General features: G+C 38.1%; 1 protein-coding gene across 1 annotated transcript in view; it reads left to right on the top strand.

Moving 5' to 3' along the window:
* Window positions 1-23,282, top strand: part of LOC114031409 (E3 ubiquitin-protein ligase parkin-like) — a 1,828,862-nt gene that overhangs the window by 1,499,167 nt on the left and 306,413 nt on the right. The window contains exon 8 of the mRNA XM_027846472.1: window positions 3,770-3,831. Within this exon, the coding sequence (XP_027702273.1) occupies window positions 3,770-3,831 (62 nt within the window). The remainder of the gene's footprint in view (window positions 1-3,769; window positions 3,832-23,282) is intronic.

Genomic DNA, 23,282 nt, shown 5'->3' with positions numbered 1-23,282 from the left:
TTTACAGTTCAGGGAAACTGAGTACATCATCAGAGGTGGGCTCCTTAATGTACAGGTGAATGTGCTTCTGCAAATGAGCCTTCTTGTTAATAATGGGCACTGGAACTGGATTCAGAAGATCTGGGTTCAAATTCTCTCTTATACTTTACTCCTATGTGACTATTGGCAACTCAGTTCTTGATTCTGAGTCTCCATTTCTTTCTTTCTTTCTTTCTTTCTTTCTTTTTTTTTTTTTGGCTATGCAATGGGGTTAAGTGACTTGCCCAGGGTCACACAGCTAGTAAGTGTTATGTGTCTGGGGCTGGATTTGAACTCAGGTCCTCCTGATTTCAGGGCCTGTGCTCTATCCATTTAGCTGCCCCTGAGTCTCCATTTCTTCACCTGTGAAAATAGGGCATTAACTAGATGATGTCTAATTTCCTTTCCAGTTCTAAGACTTCTGATCCAATATCTTATGTATTGTTTTAGGTTCTTTATATTATCTAAAACTCAGAAGCAGCACAGTTAACTAAATTGGTAATGTAGGCTATGACCTTACTCTATAAGATTGGTACTTAGAAGTAATTAGTAATTAATCAATCAGTACTTAGTAAATCTTCATAGTTTCATCAAATCCTATGTAATATAGGAAGAGAGAGGCAGCATGTCATTATCAATAGAAAGCGATCTTGAAGCTAGGAAAACCTGGGTTCAAGCCCAGGCTCTAATCCGTATTGACCTCGTCACCCTGGACAATTCCCTTAGCCTCTCTGTACTTTTGGCAACTCTCTAATACTGTAAGATTTGGAGAACGTGCTGACCGATATTGGCAGAGGCAGTATCCTCACCCAGGAATTCCCTGTATTGATGAATTCACAGGTCCAGTCCTTACCCTTTTTCCTATCCTAATCTAGAAATAAGCTTGTATTACAATGGTAGGTGGTTTGAATGAATGAAAAAGAAAACGCATTTTATTAAGCCTTCACTAGGTGCCAGTCATTGTGCTAAGTGCTAGGGATACAAATAAAAAATGAAGGCAACCCTGAAGACACTTACATTTAATAGTGGAAATAACACATGTAGGAGGTCAATAGCCAGGGAGAGATACTTAGGTTTGTAAAACTATAGAGATGGTGCATAGGTTCTCAAAGTGGGCAGTACCACCTCCTGGAGGTGCTAGAACACTCTGGGGGTGGGGAGGCAGAAGTAGCCTTAGGTACAACTGGTGGGCATTGAATAAAAATAAGGGAGCAGTAGAAACATAAGGAAAGAAGAGAAGAAATTTTTGAAAAACCGTTTGTACATGTTTCATCTGTTGTGTAGCAGAGTTAAATGTAGTGTTTACATTATTTTCCAAATAAACCCACAAAATGCAAATTATAATTGATAAGTGGTCAATTCTGCTGACAGGTCTTAAGAAGTAAGTGTTGGCAAGCAAGCATGTCGCACATTATCAGGAAATCCAGTGTGCATCGGCAGGAATACGTGCATGTAATAACTTGTTTATAATACGATACTACATGGTTACATAACCAATATTGCATCATCAAAATTTCGATGCATAAAAAACCAAATTTATAATAAATTATTAAATTTAAGGTGTCATTTTTTTTAAAAAAAGTTTATATACTTTTTGAAGTGGAAATTTTCAAAAAAAAACAAAAAACTGTTAAAGGATTAAAAAAAAAGTAGATTTCCAGGGGGGCACTGAGTAATGTTTTTTGAAAAGAGGGCAATAGGCCAAATAAGTTTGGGAACCTCTGGGATAGTGAGTGGACCCCTTAGGAAGCAGAGTGACACATTCTTTTCAGGAGAATTCTGGTAGAATGATTATGGTTTCAGTACTGGATCCCATGTAGGGTATGCACAAAGTGGCTACTAAAAAGATAAAAAGAGTAAAGAATGCCTGGAGCCTGCATAGATATAGTATGCCACATAAGGCATCAATCAGAAGAGTGGGCTTTCTAAAATAGGAAGCTTGGAGCTGAACCTACAAACTCAATAAGGGACACACCCTATGAGTTGAACAATTTGGGGAGTCAGTTTAAAACACAGTTAAGAGAGCAGGTGCATCTCCTTTTCATTCAGACACACAAAGGGAGTGACTCCCAGGAGGAAGTGGTTTCAAGAAATAGGACGACTGATTGCAGAGAAGAGAGCCAACTATGGATTTGAGGGAGAACAAGTCTTGAGTTGAGAGTTGAGTGGGATTGAAGAGCTGTCCTTGGTTCTGAGCAATACATCCACAAGAGATGCTAGTCTGTACTGGGAGCTTCATACAAGGAGAGAAAGAACTTCAGGGAAATACAGTGCTAGAGGCCTGAGTTAATTGGGCCACTAGTCCCTTGAATACATGTGCCTTGCCGCTGTTGAATTCTCTGTAAAATCTTCCCATTGGCATTATATGTATCTATGGCAGAATATATCCCAAGCTTCTGGAGGGAATGTTTCATAACAATTTTTCCTAAAAGAAACATGCTATTATTAGGTGCTGTTGTGATTACAATACCCTGATTCCTTTGCTGAAGGGCCTATAGAACATGGGAGAAGAGACTAGCATTTTGAGCTGTCTCTTAGACATGATATCCTATGGTAGGGGGCCAAAATTTGTTAGCCATTCAGTGTTTGGTTGATAAAGCATTTTGAAGTATATTCTGACATTGTTTTAATTTATTTTCAAAGATGAATTCCAACAGTTAGTGATGATTTAAAATATCTGTAGTGCTATGGAAAAGTAAATGTTTTAATTGGATATTAATTAGTTTAATCCTTTCTGATTGTTATTACCAAAGGAAATTATCCCTTCCCTCAGGTTGCCAGATTCCCATATTAAATATCTGGTATTACACTGCCTGACCTGAATGGAGAGTATTTGGACAGTCAAGTTCTTCTCTTGGAATGGGAGCTAGTGGGAGCTAGTAGGTTGGGATAAGGGGGTAGAGAGTGAAGAATGAGTGCTCACCATCACTGAAGAGCAGGGTTGATTTACCTAATGACCGATGAGATCAGAAGAGGAAGTTGTCACTTCAGAATGCTAGGGAACTTTTTCCCACCTTCCCAAGGCAAACTGGGTTTGCTTGTATACACACACACACACACACACACACACACATACACACACACACACACACACACACACAGCCTCTTGGCAGAACAAAAGAGGGTACTGAAAGTTGTTGATGTGCATTATATGCAGGGCCCTGGCCCTGAGAGTGATTGAGCTGTATAGTGAAAATAATAACACTGTCAGACCACCGAACTCTCCCCATCCCCCAATAGCAATCTCAAACTCTGCCTATGTGATCAGTGTTGGACTACACATCTTTGGATGGTCAACCTAGAAACCAGAAACTGTGATAGACCAGGAGGTGAACATGAACAGAATCACAGAACGCCCTGAAAAGCTATCCTAAAACTAAGGCATCTTTTATAGAATGTTCATTTAGTATGTTTGTATCTACGTGTGCATAGATAGGCCCATGTGTATGCTTGGAGAACAAGAAGACTGACCATCAGTGTGGTAAAGTGGGAGGAAACACTGAATTTGAAATCAGAGGACCTATTTCAAATCATGCCTTTTTCATTAACAACCAATGTGACCTTGGGCATGTGACTTGACCTCTCTGGACATCAGATTTCTCATCTCTAAAATGAGGGGTTTGAAATAGATGTCCCTCCCAGATCTATATTTATGATTCTCTGATCCTCTTATGGTTATGAAAATACATATACTTATATTACCTCTAAAACATTGCCTATGATTTTTAAGATTAATTCTTCTTTTCAACAGCTGGCTGTCCAGACTCCTTGATTAAAGAGCTTCATCACTTCAGAATTCTTGGGGAAGAACAGGTGAGTTAACATCTCAAAGGCTGCGTGATAGTGTCACAAAAGGCAGACACTAATGAGACAGCTCCATAGCTCTCCAGGGAAACAGTGTGTGTTTGATGACCCCCAGGGCCCCTAAATGGGGAAGAAAAACACACAGGAGATATGTGAGAACAATTTTTTAATCCTATCCATCAGCCTTGACAGGTTATTAATTGCTACATCTGCTATCTGCCACAGCTTTTCAAGTCAGGACTCTAGTGGTAAACAGGCACTACATAATGGCAGACAAGCAAATACATATGAATATGAACTATGCCTGAGGGAATCATAGTGAAAGTCTTGTCAGGTTTGGTTTTGGTGAATGAGAGTATGTGGGTGTTGTGGGGAGGAGTGGGAGTGTCTGTGTGTTCAGTCTAGGGTTCTTGCATAGGGTTTTCATATTTTGTCTACATATCTTGTGTATTCTGTAGCATATATCTTCTGACATGGTAACATTCTACATAAGTTTGAACATGTGTGATTCCTATGGTGGTTGCTGTTGTATAGTCATTTCAATCATTTCCGATTCTTTGTGACCCCATTTGGGGTTTTCTTGGCAAAGATACTGGAGTGGTTTGCCATTTCCTTCTCCAGCTCATTTTACAGAACAGGAAACAGAGGCAAACATTAAATGACTTGCCCAGGGTCACATAGCTAATAAGTATCTGAGACCAAATTTGAACTTGTCTTCTTGACTCCAGGCCTCAAACTTGTGGACTATAGCTCCACTTACCTGCCCCGAGGGAGGGTGGTTTATTTATGCAATAGGTTATTTAAGACATCACATGTAGCTCAGCATAGCATGTTGGATAGAGGCAATCTAACTGGCTTAAACTCAGGAAGACTTGAGTATCTGACACAAATTGGCTCTGTGGCCCTGGACAAGTCATTTAATTTCTCAGTGCTGGGGGTAATTATCTAAGATGCAAAGTTGTAGAGCAAGTGTTGATATGCATTGGTAGAAGGCATCTCCTCACTCATAGTTTTCTGTACCAGTATAAGTATACTGCCATCCAAAACAAGATAAAATAGAGTAAAATCAACACTGCATTCAACAAAGCACATCATATTTTAAATGGATGTGAACATTTTCGGACATGGCCAATGTGGGATATTTTTTTTTTCTTGATTATGCATGTTTGTTACAGGGATTTTGTTTTTCTTTATTTCTCAATGAGGTAGAGTATGGAGATGTTGAGGGGGAAGAGGGCTGGATTTTTGCTGACTGGAAAAAATAAAAATTTTTGTAAGAGATCACGCAGAGCAGTGGAGAAAGTGTTGGACTTGGAGTCAAGAAGGCATGCTTTCACAATGCTGCCTCTGATATTTCTTAGCTGTGATTAGTCACTTAAAGGGCAGCTAGGTGGCACAGTAGACAGAGTGCTGGGCCTGGAGTCAGGAAGACACGTCTTCCCAGTTTCAAACCTGGCCTCAGACACTTACTAGCTGTGTGACCCTGGGCAAGTCACTTAACCCTCTTTGCTTCAGTTTCCTCATCTGTAAAATGACTTGGAGGAGAAAATGGCAAACCACTCCAGTGCCTTTGCCAAGAAAACCCCAAATGGGGTCATGAAGAGTCAGACAAGACTGAAATAACTTAACAACAAGCCACTTATGTCTCTGAGCCACTAAGACCATACATTTAGTTGGGTAGTCTTAATGGAAGGAATTGGACCAGTGATATCCATACGTCTGGCTGAACATATATGGAATTTTTAAATGTTTTTACATAGCTATTTGTCAAAGCTTGATTGGCCATGGATAGATTTTATACACACAAACATACACACACACACACACACACACACACACATATAAATATTATGGCTTTGTTGTGGCAAATTTTTTTTTGAAGTATTGTTAAAGTTACTAAGACAAAATAGGTGATAACATTGTTAGTGTACAGAGTAAAACGAGCTTTGCTTGATCTTAGTGCCCAAAGAGACATTTCCAACCAAACTACCAAATTACCCTCTTCCCCCCAACTCAAAAAACATATCAACTAGAAAAAGTCATTCAACTTAGGCTGATTCTTTGTCTTCTAGTTGATATTATCCATCTCTAGGATAAAGTAGAAAGCAAATGGGCTAATGAAGAGATAGTGTAAGAAAGCCAGTGTCTGACTGAACCCCTCCTGAGACGAGACATTACAGTGTGTCTTACTTTTCTTTTTGCTTGAAGTATTTGTATGTTTTCTGAATATCCATTTAGAATATTAAAATACAAGTACAAAAACCAAACAAATTATTTTCTGATGATTTGTCATTTTGTATTATGTGTGATACTAATTCTTTCCATTAACAAAGATATTGAAAAATGACTTTAAATGCATAGCTGTCTAAGGATACCATGATATTTGAAAACCATTTTCTTATAGAACCAAGAAGTAGTTTTTTGAACTACAGCTTAATAGTTTAGTTATGTTGCTGTTCTTTGTATGATAAATCATGTCTTTCACCATATATGTATGTATATATATACATATTTATCATATATAGTATGATATATCTCATAAGTGATACCTGTATTTATTCTAATATAACCAGACAAGTAACAATAAAAAGAAACAAAAATAAAATCAGCCATGTCCTCTGTTTGGGTTTGAATAAAATCAGGCCACTTGTCATTCCCTTACTATTGAATTCAGGGATATTAATCAAAATCGATACTCCTTGGATTGGATACACAGCGAGATAAACATAATGATGATTACGTGAATCCCACCCCTGCCTACCTTCCTAAGAAACATATCATTTGAGGCACCTTGTATTTCATGCAAAAATGTGGGGATTTTAATGTTGCTCATTGTTTATAGCAAGTTACCTTGAGCTCATTATCTTTCTCCCTAAGCCCACTGGCTTCATTATTTCTCTCTGTGCCACAACCTCTCATTGAGTGTCTCCGCATCAGAAGATTACCTTTCATTCTTCCATTACCCTCACCTTTCACAATCAATCCATTACTCAGTCCTATAGATCCCATACGCATCATTTCTCTCCCATGCATCTGTTCCTCTCTGTTCCCATTGCCACCGCCCTATTTCAAGCCCTGAGTGCCAACCACCTGGACTATGATTATAGCCTTTTGCCTTTCCAAGTCACCTTTCATGACACAGAGACATATTTTTTTGTTGTTTTTGTTTTTTAATAAATAGAGCCTGTCGTGTTATTTGGCTCCTCAAACATCTTCAGAGTATAAACTTCAAAACCCAAGCTCAGGATTTGTGAAGACTCAAGTTTGGTCTTGGTTTTGATTTTATGCACCCACCCCGAATAACCCTGGGATCATCTGAATTTGATTTATTTCTCCCTGTCCTGTAAGGGATATTAAGGCCCACTCCTTTAAGTGACATTTCTTTAAGGTTAAAACAATAAGCGTATAAAAATAAATATTTATAATTCCAGAAACTAATGATAAAACAAACTACCTACCTCCAGATAAAGAGCTGAAAGACTCAGAAATGTAACATATATATATATATTTTTTTTTTTAATGTGGTCAATGTAGAATTTTTTTTGCTAGACTATGCATATTTGTAACAGGGGTTTTGTTTTTCCTTCATTCTCATGGTGAGGAGTGGGGAGGAATAGAGGCAAATTTTTGCCAATTGAAAAATAATAAAAGAAAAGAAAAGAAATTAAAGATAAATATTTATTCAGTGTATTAATGAACAGAATAATACTAGTCTTTTATCTGCTATGATGAGATGATAGTTATGTGTCTCACCTCCAGGTGAGTGTCATTTCCTAATCTATCCTCCAATCCTTGAATCTCAGTCAGTTATTGAGCAATATAGTTTTATGTGTTGCTGGATGAGTCTTGTGTCAGGTACCAATTCTAGGTCCCCCTCTGTGACCTGCTTCCTTCCCCCTGGGGTCAGCTCCTGCTTCTCTGGCTTGGAGCAGCCTTCACCTTGTCTAGAATCCTCTAGCTCCCCTACACTGCCTTTAGAGAAGTCCTCTCCAGAGCTGCAGTTTTGTGACTACTAAAAGCTAGGTGGCACAGCAGACAGGGCATCAGTCCTGGATTCAGGAGCACCTGAGTTCAAATCTGGCCTCAGACATTAACTAGTTGTGTAACCCTGTTTGCCTCAGTTCTTCATCTGTAAAATTATCTAGAGAAGGAAAGGGCAAACCATTCTAGTATCTTTGCCGAGAAAACCCCAAATGGAGTCACAGAGAGTTGGACCCGACTGAAACAACTCAAGAACAGCAACAAAACTAGCTAGCACATTGATCAGCAGTCATTGCCCGATTGAAACCTGTTCCCAGGGATGCCTTCTTTTCTCCGGAAGCCTTTTTGTATGAACCTTGGCCTCTGGCGTTTTCTCTCAGAGAGGGCTTGGTTCTTTTGAACCTTTTAGTTCATGTACCCTCTGGACTCCTTATCCTTTCTCACTCCTGTCTTGATGAAGCCATGCTGGTTCTTTGTGATTCCTACTTCCTTTTCTAGATGTTAGCTAATGTACCATTAACAGTATATTCCAATTATTTTATCAAGGATTAAGCTCACTGGCCTATAGTTTACAGACTCCATTAGATTTCCTTTTTTAAAAAATTAGGTATTTGTCCTTCTCCAGTCCTTCATTACCTCTCAATCTCTAGAACTGTTCAAACGTCAATCAATAAATACTTATTAGGTGCCTACTATCTTCTCGGCACTGAGCTAAGTATTAGAGATGCTGAGTAAAGAGACAAGAAACAGTCTTTGCCTGTAAAGGAGCTTACATTCTAATGACCCCAGAGAATGTTAACAGTGACATCAATCACTTATTTCAGGGTTTGAGGCTATACTTGAGAGGCAGAAACTGTATAATGTAAAAAGTATTGGTGTAGGCACTAGAGGGATCTGGGTTCAAGTTTTATTCTTTTTGGGAGGCTGGGAGGGTTGATAGATTTTTATTGATGTTTTTGTATCACCTAGATTTCTCGCTAGATTTCTCTCCATTCCTTGTCCTCCCAGAGAATCATCCCTTATAACAAAGAATTAGAAGGGGTGGGGAGAGAAGAGAAAAATTCAGTAAAACACATCAACACATTGAAAAAAATCTCACATCATATGCAATATTCTATACTCATGGGGCCTCTACCTTATTTAACTTACAGCCCCCTTTTCAAAAAAAAATTAGTACCCTCTGGAAATTAATTTCTTTAACTCTTTAATGATTTTTTTTAAATTTGCATCATTTCAAAAATACAATTTTTTTAAATAACGCATCTTAAATTCAATAATTTATTTGTAAATTTGTGAGTTTTTTCCTGCATTGAAATTTTGATGACATAATAATTGCATCATGTAACCATATGGTATCATATTGTAAACAAATCATTACACACACATATTCCTGCAGATATATGCTAGACTTTCTGACACTGTGCAACACACTAGCCTGCCAACACTTGCTTGTTAAGACCTGTCAGTGGACTTGACCACTCATCAGTTATAACTTGCATTTTGTGTGTTTATTTGGAAATTAATGTAATCACTACAACTTTAACTCTGTTACACAACAGATGAAACATGTACAAACGGTTTTTCAAAATTTTCTTCTCTTCTTTCCTTATGCTTCCACTGCCCCCTTGTTTTATTTTGTTGCCTCCCCAATTGCACCTGAGGCTACTAGCACCCTCCCCCATTATTCCAGTGTCCCCCAAGGGGTGGTAACACCCACTTTGGGAACATCTGGGTAGAGGGAGGTGTCTTCTCATTTCTCATTTCTTCTTTGAAGCCAAGGTTGTTCTCTATAATTTTTTAGTGTTTATTTTCATTTGTTTTGTGGTTGTTGTCATCATGTATTATAGATGTCACCATGTATATTGTTTTCTTCTCTCTGCTTACTACATTTTGCATCAATTCCTGTAAGTTTTTTACATTCTCTTCTGTGCCTATTTATCAATTTCATTGTTTCTTAAAATACCGTAATATTCTATTATATTCACATATTATAGTTTGCTTACCCATTACTCCATAGATTTGATTCTAACCCACTGCTTGACTTTGGGCAATTCACTTACTTTCCAAAAGCCTCAATTTCCTCCATTGTAAAATGGGGATAATTACAGCACCAATCTCATTTGACTGGTGTTAAGTATATGTAAAGATTGCTTTGCAAACACTTCCATACTATAGAAATGTTAGCTGTTATTATCATCTTGGATACTACTATAGAATTAATGATCCAGAATGAGAAGGGGCCCCAGAAGCCATCTATTCAAACTCCCTCATTTTACAGATAAGTAAAGAAAAGCCCAGGAAAGTTATGGAATTTGCCCAAGGTCACAAAGGCAGTGAGTGTGAAATTAGAGCTTATATATATTTTTGCAGTCTAACATTCATGCTACTTGGTGGAGAAAGCAGTACTGAAATAAGAATTGAGTAGCTCTGCTCTCCCCCATTTATCACCCAGGGCAATAATCCTGTCCCTTCCTTGATCTTTTCACCAATAAAGCTATGGATTTTTTTAATTGTTGGTGGTGGTGTTGGCTTTAACTTTTCCAGCCAGTCTTAGCTCATTCTGGTTTTAGCACTCCTGACTATGTTCTCAAAGTACTACGCCAAACATTTGCATTTATCCCTTCCAGCCTTGCTTTCATCTTCTACGAATGTCTTGTTAAAATTTAAGTTGTTTGATCAGTTACCTGAACCTATCATTCTATTTAGACAACTTCCCTTTTTCTCACTTACTGAAATTTATTCCTATTGGGTCTCCAACATTTCATTCTTAAGGACTTCATTTCATTCCTGAATTGATTACCTCAGATTTTAAATACTTAGAATCCTAATTCTGATTCTCTTATTCACTCTGTCATAATCCATCTAGTGTGTGTTTAAAATGGTGCCTAAACTCATCTTAATCATAACTTCATTCTTATTTTTCAGGATAATTTCCTCTCCTCTATTGCAAATCTTATGATGGGGTAGTCCTGGTTCTCTTCCTAATCATGTCATCTTAGTCTCCTTTGCTGGCTCATTTTGCATATCTATAATGACCCCTAACTGGGAGTTTACCACAAAGCTCTGTCTTGAACCCTGTGATTTTCTTCTGGTGACCTGATAATCTTACATGGGGTTTAACCATCATCCTTATGCAGAACTTCAGTTCCACATCACCAGCTGCCTGTTGGCCAGTTCATACTACATATCCTAGGACATCTCAAATTCAGCATATGCAAGAAAGGATTCATTACCTTGTTCTTAAAGTTCTACAGTCTATCACAGTACCCAGTTTCTCTTGGAGATGCTGCAATTCTTCAGGTCTTTCAGGTTTATAACATCAGAATTATCATCAGCTGTTCCCTCTGTTTCTATTCATGTTGTTTCTATTCCATTGCCAAATCTAACCATTTCTGCCTCCATAACATCTCTTGCATCTGAACTCTTCTCTCTATATATTGTACTCACACAGACATTATTTTAGTTTAGTTTTTTACTTCATGGAGACTGTTGCAATGATTTCCTAATTGGTTACTCTGCTTCAAGTCTCTCCTCACTCTAGGGCATCCTCTTTTCAGCTGACGAAGTGTTTTTCCTTAAGCACAAATCTAATCATGTTGTTCCCCTACTCACTGAACTATAGTGGCTCCTTATTGCCTGTAAGATAATATATAAACTTTTCTTTTGATTTTTAAAGGCTTTAACAACCTGATCCCAACCTTTCAGCCTCCCCTTTCTATAGTTTATGATTCAGCCACACTAGCCATCTTTCTCTTCCTCAACAGTACTGTTTCTTATTTCCATGCCTTCACATTGACTGTTCCCCATGCTTAAAATGTATTGCCTTCTTTCCTCTACCTCATTCTTTTCTATCTTAATTTTTTAATTTTTTCTTTTTTCTTTCTTTGTTTTTTTTTCTTCCCACCTTACTTCCTTCCCTCCTTACTTCTTTCCTTCTGCTCAAGAGCTATTCAAAGCCCCAATCTCACCACTGGTCAAGAAATTAGGAGCTCCAACCTGCTTTGTTTCTGACCTGGGCTGAACATTAGATAACCTGGTCTCCCCCCTTCCTTCCTGCCTTCCTCTATTCCCAAGGTCTCACCACATTGATTCTGGACTCTCTGTAGACAGTTGACCAGCTTATCACACTGCAACTCAGAAATTCCAAGTTCAAGATATCCATCACCCTTACTTAGCCTCTCCAATAGTATGGATTACAAATGTGTACCACAATGCCCCATCTTCTGTCAAGATGCTGCTCAAATACAACTTTCTACATGGAGCCTATCCAACTATTAGTGCTATTCTTCCCTAACTACTTATATTTATTTTGTATGTATTTTTTCAGTATTTAATTGTATTTATACATATCCCTCCATATAGATTATAAGCATAGGGATTTTTTAATTCTTTGCATCTGTATCCTCAGTGCTTGCCATGTAGTAGGCATCATATAATTGCTTATTGATTGACAGGTACTTTTTCTTTTGAATACAATGTAAACTTCCATATTCTAATAATTTCACCAAGTTTCAGTGATAATTATGAATTCAAGTTTACTTCCTTTTATTAAAATTTCTTTGTTGTTAACCATATTTTGTGCCTTTCTATGTAGATATCTCAGGATTTGGGTATTATTACAAGTTACTACCTTATATTGGACCTTTCAGAGATTTTACCTGCTATTCTTCCTACATTGAAGCTGCTTTCATGGTATCTAGCCTGGTGATCACACATAGGTAAATTTCCTCTCCATATTCCTTTTTATTTTAAAGCTCTTTTGATTAGATTCACATCTAATTCATTTGCCTAGACCGAAGATATCAGTGTAGTATAAATTTCAGAAGGAAAAAGTTAAGTCAAAAGTATCCTCAACAAGTCTGAAAAATTTAGCGTGTTGCCCAAAATTCTTGACTTAAAGAGATTCAGGTTCAATTTTGGGGCCTTCTAAATCCCTGTTTATGTTCTATGACTTATGCTTTAATCAAAAGACTCTAATTTTTTTTATATTCACATTAGTCATGTTATAAGGAAGAATTAGAACCAATAGAAGGAACCACAAGAAAGAGGAAACAAAACAAAACAGAAGGGGAAAAAAAGAGCAAATAGTATGCTTTGATATGCATTAAGACTCCATAGTTATTTCTCTGAATGTGGAAAGCATTTTCCATCATGAGACTTTTGGAGATGTCTTAGATTCTTGCGTTGCTGAGAAGGGCTAAGTCTGTCAAAGTTAGTCATCGCACAACTTGGCTGTTACTGTGTACAACATTCTCCTCGTTCTGCTCACTTCACTCAGCATCAGTACATACAAATCTTTCCAGGTTTTTCTAAAGTCCACCTGCTCATCATTTCTTATAGCACAATAGTATTCCATTGCATTCATCTGCCACAAACTTGTTCAGCCATTCCTCAGTTGATGAGAAGACTCTAGTTTCTGTGGACATCAGAATCTGAATTATTTCAGCTCCCCTCTAAGAGTATTCATTTCTGCAACTGCATGCTAGCAATAAACACCTAAACAAAAATACTTATTTGGAGTGGTAATGAACAAAAAGGGACCAGGCTTCCATCTGCTTTAGCAAGAGAATAGTTATATATTCTACTTCAGACATTTGCCACTTACCTTCCTATTAAAGAGAGAATTGCTTTTCTTGGAACTTTTTTAACTTATTTATTTATTTTTAGTTTTCAACATTCACTTCCACAAGATTTTGAGTTCCAAATTTTCTCCCCCTCTCGTCCCTCCTCCCCACCCCGAGATGGCATGCATTCTGAATACCCCTTCCCCTAATCTGCCCTCCCTTCTATCTCTCCCCCCTTTTTCTTACTTCAACTTTCCTGTAGGGCAAGATAGATTTCTATACCCCATTTCCTGTATATCTTATTTCCCAGTTGTATGTGAAAACAAATTTTTTTTGACATTTGTTTTTAAAACTTTGGGTTGCAAATTTTCTCCCTTCCTCCCTCCTCACCCACCCTCATTGAGAAGACAAGCAACTCGATACAGGTTATATTTGTGTAGTCATGCAAAACACTTCCATAGAATTAATGTTGTGAAAAACTAAGTGTATTTCACTTAATTCTATCCCGCTCCCCATTTATTCTATTCTCTCTTTTGACCTTGTCCCTCCTTAGAAGTGTTTGCTTCTGATTACCCCCTCCCCCAATCTGCCCTACCCTCTATTATCTCCCTGCTCTCTTGTCCCCTTCCCCCCCTATTTTCCTGTAGGGTAAGATAGCTTTCCATACCCAATTGAGTGTGTATGTTATTCCCTCCTTAAACCAAATCTGATGAGAATAAGATTCACTCATTCCCTCTCACTTTCCCCCATTTCCCCTCCACTGTAAAAGCCTTTTCTTGTCTGTTTTATATGAGATAATTTACCCCATTCTACCTTTCCCTTTCTCCTTCTCCCAGTATAATCCTCTCTCACCCCTTAATTTTATTTTCCAGATATCACCCCTTCATCTTCAACTCACCCTGTGCCCTCTATTTATCTATCTACCTACTTACCTATCTATCTATCTATCTATCTATCTATCTATCTATCTATCTATACACATATACATATAATTTTTTCCATCCAACTACCCTAATACTGATAAAGGTCTCATGAGTTTCAAATATCATCTTTCCAAGTAGAAATGTAAACAGTTCAACCTTAATAAGTCCCTTATGATATCTCTTTCCTGTTTACTTCTTTATATTTCTCTTGAGTCTTGTATTTGAAAGTCAGATTTTCTATTCAGCTCTGGTCTTTTCATCAAGAATGCTTGAAAGCCCTCTATTACACTGAATGTCCATTTTTTTCCCCTGAAGTATTATACTCAGTTTTGCTGGGTACTTGATTCTTGGTTGTAATCCTATGTCCTTCGACCTCCAGAATATTATATTCCAAGCCCTCTAGTTTCTTAAAGTAGAAGCTGCTAAATCTTGTGTTACCCTGATTGTGTTTCCACAGTACTTGAATTGTTTCTTTCTGGCTGCTTGCAATATTTTCTCCTTGACCTGGGAACTCTGGAATTTGACTACAGTATTCCTAGGAGTTTTCCTTTGGGGATCTCTTTCAGGAGGTGATCAGTGGATTCTTTCAATTTCTATTGTGCCCTGTGGTTCTAAAATATCAGGGCAGTTTTCCTTGATAATTTCTTGAAAGATGATGTCTAGGTTCTTTGTTTTTTATCATGGCTTTCAGATAGTCCAATAATTTTTTAATTCTCTCTCCTGGATCTATTTTCCAGGTCAGCTGTTCTTCCAATGAGATATTTCACATTGTTTTCTATTTTTTCATTCTTTTGCTTTTGTTTTACAGTGTCTTGGTTTCTCATAAAGTCACTAGCTTCCAGTTGCTCCATTCTAATTTTTAAGGAAGTATTTTCTTCAGTAAGCTTTCGGACTTCCTTTTCCGTTTGGCCGATTTTGCTTTTTAAGGCATTCTTCTCCTCGTTGGCTTTTTGGACCTCTTTTGCCATTTGGGTTAGGCTATTTTTTAAGGTGCTATTTTCTTCAGTATTTTTTTAGGTTTCCTTTAGCAAACTTTTGACTTGTTTTTCATGATTTTCTTGCATCACTCTCATTTCTCTTCCCAGTTTTTCCTCTACTACTCTTACTTGCTTCTCAAAATCCCCTTTGAGCTTTTCCATGGCCTGAGACCAATTCATATTTTTCTTGGAGGCTTTGGATGTAAGAGCTTTGACTTCTTTGTCTTCTTCTGGTTGTATGTTTTGATCTTCTTTGTCACCAAAGTAAGATTCTGTGGTTTGGCTTTTTTTTTTGCACTGTTTGCTCATGATCCCAGCCCATTACTTGAGTTTTAAGCCCTTTGTTAAGGTAGGGGTCTGCTTCCAGTGTGGAGAATATACTGTCCCAAGCTTTGTGGGTTTTGTGCAGCTGTTTTCAGAGATACTTCTAGGGACCTGTAAATTTTCAGTTCTTCCAGGGTGGTATGATAAGGGGCGAGATGTTTACTCCTTTCCTGGCCTGTGCTCTGGTCTATGAGTGACCACAAGTACTCTTTTCTACCTTGGAACTGTGAGGAGGATTTCCTCTCCACCACCACTACAAGCTCCACCATGCCAGTGCTCCTCCTCGCCCGAAGACCACCACCCAGAGCTGTGACCAAGCATGGGCAAAGCAAGAGAATCCTACACCAGGAAAGAGATCCTTGCAATCCCCCTCTGATCAGTCACTAGATTCCCCCTCAGTCTGTGAGCCAGAAGCTCCAAAAGAAGCCGCTGCCCCAGGGCCGTGCGGGGACTGGGGCTGGGACCTAGCTTCTCTCTCACAGTGGTCACAGACTTTTCCTACTGACCTTCTAAGTTGTCTTAGGCATTTGTGGGTTGAGAAGTCTGGAAACCGCCACAGCTGCCTGTGATTCAGTCCTCTGACAGCTGTTCCAGGTTCACTGAGGCCTTTTTTGCCGGCACACCCATGCCAAACTATGTTCCTCTTCCCACCTGGCATGATAGACCTTTCCGATCAACCATCCAGGTTGTCTTGGGCTGGAAATTTGTTTCACTCTGTCTTTTTGTGAGTTCTGCTGCTTTAGAATTTGTTTAGAACCATTTTTTACAGGTATTTGGAGGGGTTTGGGGGAAAGCTCAAGCAAGTCACTGCTTTTACTCCACCATCTTAGCTCCGCCCCTCTTGGAGCTTTTCCATGAACATTCCAATAGCTGCCCAGCAGGCATTGTCTATGCTACCTTAATCCAGAAGCTTTTTTCCCTCAGGATTCCTTATACTGGTAATCTCTGATTTCCTTCACAAACCTTTAAGAAGCAATGTATTATAGTAAATTTCCAATGAACATGGAAACCAAAGACCTATGTTCAAATCTTGCCTAAACATGAAATAATTATTGATAACAGAGAGAAGGAAAATCTCTTCAACTCTTTGTTATCTTTAAAGGAGAATCTTCTTTGTCTTATGAGGGATGGAACAAAATGGAAAGTATGGGGTTAAGACCCATTATAAGTGAGAAGTTTGCAATCAAGGGCCATTTGCCCCCAGTGACTTAATATACCAGGCCTGGACAAGTTAATTGCCAGAGTCCTGAAAGAACTGGTAAATATGATAGCTAATTCATTATCAGAGATCTCTGAAAAAATAATGGAAAGTAGGAAAAGTGCTCTAGACCTACTTAATTGCCCAACTTTTCAAAAAAGGGAAGAGAACAGAGTCCTTAGAATATAGGCCTGTTAACTTCACGTTATTCTTGTCAAAATTCTGGAGTGCATTATTAAAGGTATGATTGCTGAGCATTTAGAAAGGAAAGGCAATACTCGCTAAGATTCAGCCAATATTCTTCAAGAATTTCACATGTCAATATAATTTTGCTTTTTAATAGGATTATTAAACTAGTGCATCAGAAGAATGCAAGAGATGCAATACAACTGGATTTATGTAAGTCTTTGACAAGAGTCTTTCATGCTGTCTTTGCAGTAGAGGAGATGTTGTACAGTTAAGCAAATTCAGAAACTGTTGAATAACTAGACCCAAAGTTCTCTTATTTCTATATACCACTTTTAGAGGTACTTTTCCTGTGCTGTGTGGTCATGTGTCATAGCATAGAAGAATGAACAAAATGGTTTGACTTCTTGCATAAGAAAGAAATTTGGATACCTCTAGTCACTGTATTACTTACCCTACATCTGGCAGGGTTAGATTCTATACTGATATCTGCTGCCTTGTTTGAGTTTTTAATGTGTTGTGTTTTTTTTTTTTTTTCATAAAACTTGATTTCAGCAAATCACAATATTTTATTTTTCTCTCTGTGTAATGGACAAAGTCCAGCCTTCGATTTAACCATTTTACTTCATGGGTAGATGACAGATGTTCAGGATCAGCTAGAAAGATTTATTAGCTAAGAAACAGCTGAAAAACACACACACAAATACACACTCACATAAAAACAATGTAAGAGTCAGTCTCCTAAAGTAGTCATTTATTCCTCCAGGCTAACTATCTGCAACTGAGGGGAAATGAGTTTACGATTAATGAGACTATAAGGGGCTTTAAAAGATGTCTAATAGATGCTGCAAATATGGCCCTCTCCAAATAGCAGGGGGGAATAATTTAGTCATAAATTAATGCTCATCTATAGACTGCTTTTGACTCTGAGACCCCAACACGATGCAAATAAAATCAGAACCCAAGCATATTATCTTCTGCAACAAATTTGTCTTTGATTTGTTTCTGACGGCTCACCGGGGAGTATGAATAGGGAGGAGAGAAAAAAGATGCTTCTCTGAGTGAGAAGATGGGAGCGGCCTCAGGAGAGGAAACTGTGCATTGGGGCATTTGTGACTTCTTGCTAAAATAGAAACCATGACTTGAAGGAGGACAGGGGATTGGGAGTAAATGAAGCAGGAGTCAAGCAATTGTTGCTGCTACTGCTGCTGTACCTGAGTGCCCCCCAAAGGAAAGAAGGCAATATCTCATAATAGAAAACATAATGGCTAGCAATGACATGAATGAATTAATGAATGAATGAATAAGCACCACTGTCTACTTAGTTTCAGAACATGCTGTCCACTTTCTTGTCTTCTGCCAACAGTCTTGCATTTTGATGAGTAGGAATTTGCCCTTTTTCTGTGATTACGTCTAAGAAAGATCAGCTTCCTTATATTGGATTAGCCCAGAAGATTACTCCAGACAGAATACTAGTATGTAGAAAATGTCTAGTATATAACAAGTACTTAATAAGTGCTTGTTGGTTGATCTATTTATCCTTGTCAATATCCCCTTCTTTGGATCCGGTGTAATCTATCCATGGGTAGTTAGGTGATGCAGTGAATAGAGTGCCAGGCCTGGAGTCAGGAAGACTCATCTTCCTGAATTTAAATCTGACGTCAGACATTTACTAACTGTGTGACCCTAGGCAAGTCACTTAACCCCATTTGCTTCAATTTCCTCATCTATAAATGAGCCAGAGAAGGAAATGGCAAACTATTCCAGTATCTTTGCCTGGAAAAACCCTAATGGGAACACAAAGAATTGTATATGACTGGAACAAATGAGCAACAACAGTGTCTCCATAGTTTAGTTTTCTTGTGTAGGTTTCTTTAAATAATATCCTCTACCACCCCATCATTCAAAGGGGAAAAAAGTATTTTTAAATGAAATTACATAATGTAACAATCTTTCTTCATTAAGCCACCATAAGGAAAATAGTCCCTCTTAGCTGATTCTTTTCAGTGATGGTGGTAACACATTCATGCTTCTTTGTTTGGTCCTCTTATGGCCATTAGCATTCTGTTATTGCACTTTATCAGCAGTCAACAGTTTCTTCCAGCAAGGTATCTCCCATACATACGTTAAAACCATGCAAGATTCTTTCAAAGAAGCAACAAAATAACCTTGACAACCCTCCAATTTTAAATGTCAAGCAAGGCATAAAACAGAGGGAGGTACGCTTGCTAAGGGTGTTTGCCGCTCTCATGGAACATGTTCAACAGAATCAAATGGAATAATTATCTACATGTGTTGAGGTCTTCAAGATGGTACTGTTTGCAGATGACATTGAGATGACTGTATTTATACCCAGAACATTTGTGAGCCTCCTATGTGAGATCCATAAGCTTTCAGAAGAGTTTGACATAACTACCTGTATAGGAAAGTAAAATGAAAGAACAATACTTATTGTATGAGCAATTAACAAGCATTTATTAAGGTTCTAACCTATGCCAGGTACTGTGATAGGCACTGGGGATATAAATTCAAAGAATGAAACAATTCCTGCTCTCAAGGAGCTTATGTGATAATAGAAGAGGCAACAAAGACATGCAAAAGTATGTATAGAATAAAATATAAAAAAGAAAATAAATACAATGGAGTTGGGGTTACTTGTAGGGCACTAGCAGTTGAAAGATCGAGAATATCTTTACAAAGAAAATAGTGCTTGGGCTATGGAATTTTTTAGTTAATTTTTTAAAATTTAACAAGCATCTTCCCTCTCTCTTTGCCACATCTCACTGCTCATGAAGGGGCGGGGGCGGGGGGGAGAGAAAGAAAAGAAAAACAAAACACCTTCAACAAATAAGCATAGTCAAGCAAAACAAATTGGCCATGCCCAAAAATGCATATCTGATTCTGTATATCTATCCTGTCATCTCTGTCAGGTGATAGACAGCATTCTTAATCGCCATGGAATCATGGTTGTTCATTGCATTTGTCACAGTTTTTAAGTCTTTCAAAATTGTTTGTTTTTAGAATGCTATTATTATCATATAAATTATTCTTGTTCTCACTTCATTCTGCATCAGTTAAAAGTGAGATTCAAGTGATGCCTGCCCTGCCATCCTTTCCTCATTTGTATAGATTTCTGCATTTACCCTTTGATTATGTGAGATAAATTCCCTCCCATTATTCCGCTCCTTTTTTTCCCTAGCATATCTCTTTTTCTTCTCCCGTTCTTTCATTCTTTTATGATTGTCAAAACATAACAAAAATCACTTCCAATTCCTCAGTTTTCTATGACTCCATCTCTGACCTCTAATGACGATGCAGTTGTCAAAGCCTCCTTATATCATCCTTCTCCCTCCCGCATTAGAATACATACATTAAAAATACAGATTTTTCATACTCCTGCATTTATGTTTCAAAGTTTCTACTCATTTCTGTTTTTTGTTTTTATTTGTTATGCTTGGAAGACCTCTATATCATTAGAAGTCCACTTTTCCCCTTATAGATTTAGTCTCATTTTTGCCAAGTAAGTTATTCTTGGTTTTAAGTCTGTCATATTTTGCCTTTTGGAATATTATATTTCATGTTCTCTGTTCCTCTAAAGTAGAAGTCTCTAAATCTTTTATGAAGCTGCTTGTAGCTTCTTGGTACTTGAACTTTTTCTTCCTGGATGCTTGCAAATTTTTTCTTTGACCCAGGAGCTCTGGATTTTGGCTGTGGTGTTCCTGGGAGTTTTTATTTTTTAATTTCTTTCAAGGAATGGCCAGTGGATTCTTTTCATTTCTATTTTACTCTCAGGTTCTAAGAGATCTGAGTAGTTTTCTTTCATGAATTCTTAAAATATGATATCTAGACTTTTTTTTTTGGTTCTAGCTTTCAGGTAGACCAGTGATTCTAAAATTATTTTTTCCTTGATATGTTTTTAGGTCAGTTATTTTTTATTTGAGTTAGCTTCTCTTTCTTCTATTTTTTCAATCTTTCAGCTTTGTTTTAATTTTTCTTTTTGTCTCGTAGAGTCATCCATTTATTTTTAATCTATTCTGATTTTCTGATATTCTGATATTCTGATTTTCATGGAGCCTATAATTTGAGTAAGGTATATCTTGTGCTAAGCTGTTGATTTTCTTTCCAAGTCATTTGTTTAGACCCCTCATTCCTTTTTATAATTCTTCTGTCTTTCACTCTCCTTTATATCATTTTAACTCATTTTAAACTCTTCATTCTCCTAGGAATTCTGGTTGATCTTGCTGGCAAGTTGTTTTGTTTTTTGAGTCTGTGCTTGTACATGTTTTGGAGCTATTCTCCCCTTCTGGATTCATGTCCTGGGAATCCTCGATCTCATTAAAGCTCTTTATCTTTTTGTTGTTTAGTCATATTTTTTCCAGTGTTCTGCTTTGTACTATCCCATGTTGCTGGCCTACCAAGTTGCTCTGGAGGCCAAATGTGAAATCCCAACCCCTGTGTCCATGATCTTCTCAGGGCAATCCATTGCTCTAGGTTCTGAGTCTGTTTTATTGACTCCTTTTTCCTGCCCCCTACCCCAATCCTGGAAGACTCCACGCTACTGGCTTGTCTTGGGGCTCTGGGCACTAAGTCTTCATTTTCCCACTACTGTGGGAGATCCCCATATTTTATTCTGGTCTAGGGGCTGAGTCCCAGATCATCAGGTTACTGGTGTAGCCTGGAGCTCTGGGTGCTGAGTCTGTGCCCTGGGCCCATTTCTGTTCCACAGTTGTTACTTTAGTTACTTACAGATTGAATTTGTGATGTTTTTTCTGGAACAATGACTCAGGATAATTTCTCCCTCAATTTCCTGATTGCTACTTCATCTCGGGCTCTTATTGGATCATTGCAGGAAAGGAGCTGAATTAAACCGCTTCTTCCTACTCTGCCATTTTGGCTCCCTCTTTGAACTTCCTCTTGAAGTGAGGAATTCTGTGAGGAGGGAGTGCATACCATATATGAGAGATGGCAGGTAGAAAAGCATGAATAGGGGAGATAAGAGCCCTGTATGTGTAGGACAGAGCAAAAACCAACTTGGCTGGATCATAGAGTAGAAGAAGGGAATAATGTCTAGCAAGTCAAGAAAGATAGATTAATACAGATTGTGAAAGGCTTTAAAAATCAAAGCAAGGAATTTACATATTATCTTAAAGACAATAGGTAGCCTCTGGAATTTATTGAGTAGACTTGTATATGGGAAAATCACTTTGACTGCTAGGTGGAGGGTGTATTTGAGTGGTGAGAGACCTGAGACAGAGAAACCAATTAGGAGACCATTGTAATAGTTTAGGTTGAAAGCCTAAGGTGGTCACTGGGTGAATAGAGAGAAGGCAAGGGACACAAGACATGTTGCAAAGGCAGAAAGAGTGAGATTTGGCAACTGATTAGACATGTAGGGCAAAGGAGATTGAGGAATCTAGGTTAACAGTGAGGCTACAAACCTGGAAGCCTTGAAGAATTGAAGGTTGTTAGAAAAGGGGTTTGGGAAGTAAAAATATTGAATTCTCTTTTGGCCTGGTTGAATTTGAAATGAATCTAGTTTGAAATGTTAAATAGGCAGCCAAGTGGCTGGATGTATAGATCTTGGAGTCATTTGCATAAAGATGAGAGTCAAACTGATGAGAGGTGAAAAGGTCACAAGGTGAGAAGAAAGAGAAAGAGAAGAGGCTACAGGGCCTAGAGGAACCTAGATGGTGATCCAGCAGAGAAGACTGAGTAGAAGCAGTTAGTGAAGAGAACCAAGAGAGAGTAGTGTCATAGATGCCCAGAGGGGAGAGTATCAAGGGGGAGAGAGTGGTCAGCGATATATGTTAGATGTGAAAGATGAAGACTGGGAAAAGACCATCAAATTTGTCAATTGAACAATCACTAGTAATTTTGGAGTTTTAATAGTTTTAATTGAGTGATGAGGTAAGTGGAGGTAATAAGAGTAGACAGATTTTTCTAGGAATTTAGCTGAGAAAGGAAGGAGAGAGATAGGATGATAGCTGGAGGAGATGGTAGGACATAATGAAGATTTTTTTGTTAAGGATAGAGTAGATTTGGGCATGTAAAAAGGCAATCATGAAGGAACCAGAAGATGGGGAGAGGTTAAAGATTCAAGAGAGAAAGGAAATGATCCAGGGTGCAATCTGCTGGAGAAGATGGTAAAAATGGGATAAAGGGTGCATGTAAAGGGATTAGTTTTGGCAATCAGATGGGCTACCTCACTGGAAATGGGGAGAGAACAAGGGATCATGCCAAGGTATTTTGAGATAAGCCACCCTAGGTGCAAATACAACAAAAGTATCCTCATCTTCAAGAAGAAGGA

The sequence above is a fragment of the Vombatus ursinus genome, unplaced genomic scaffold, assembly GCF_900497805.2.
Source record: "Vombatus ursinus unplaced genomic scaffold, bare-nosed wombat genome assembly UNPS02015175.1, whole genome shotgun sequence".
Taxonomy (NCBI): domain Eukaryota; kingdom Metazoa; phylum Chordata; class Mammalia; order Diprotodontia; family Vombatidae; genus Vombatus; species Vombatus ursinus.
The sequence above is the reverse complement of the archived record's forward strand: the minus strand, read 5'-3'. Positions and strand labels throughout refer to the sequence as shown.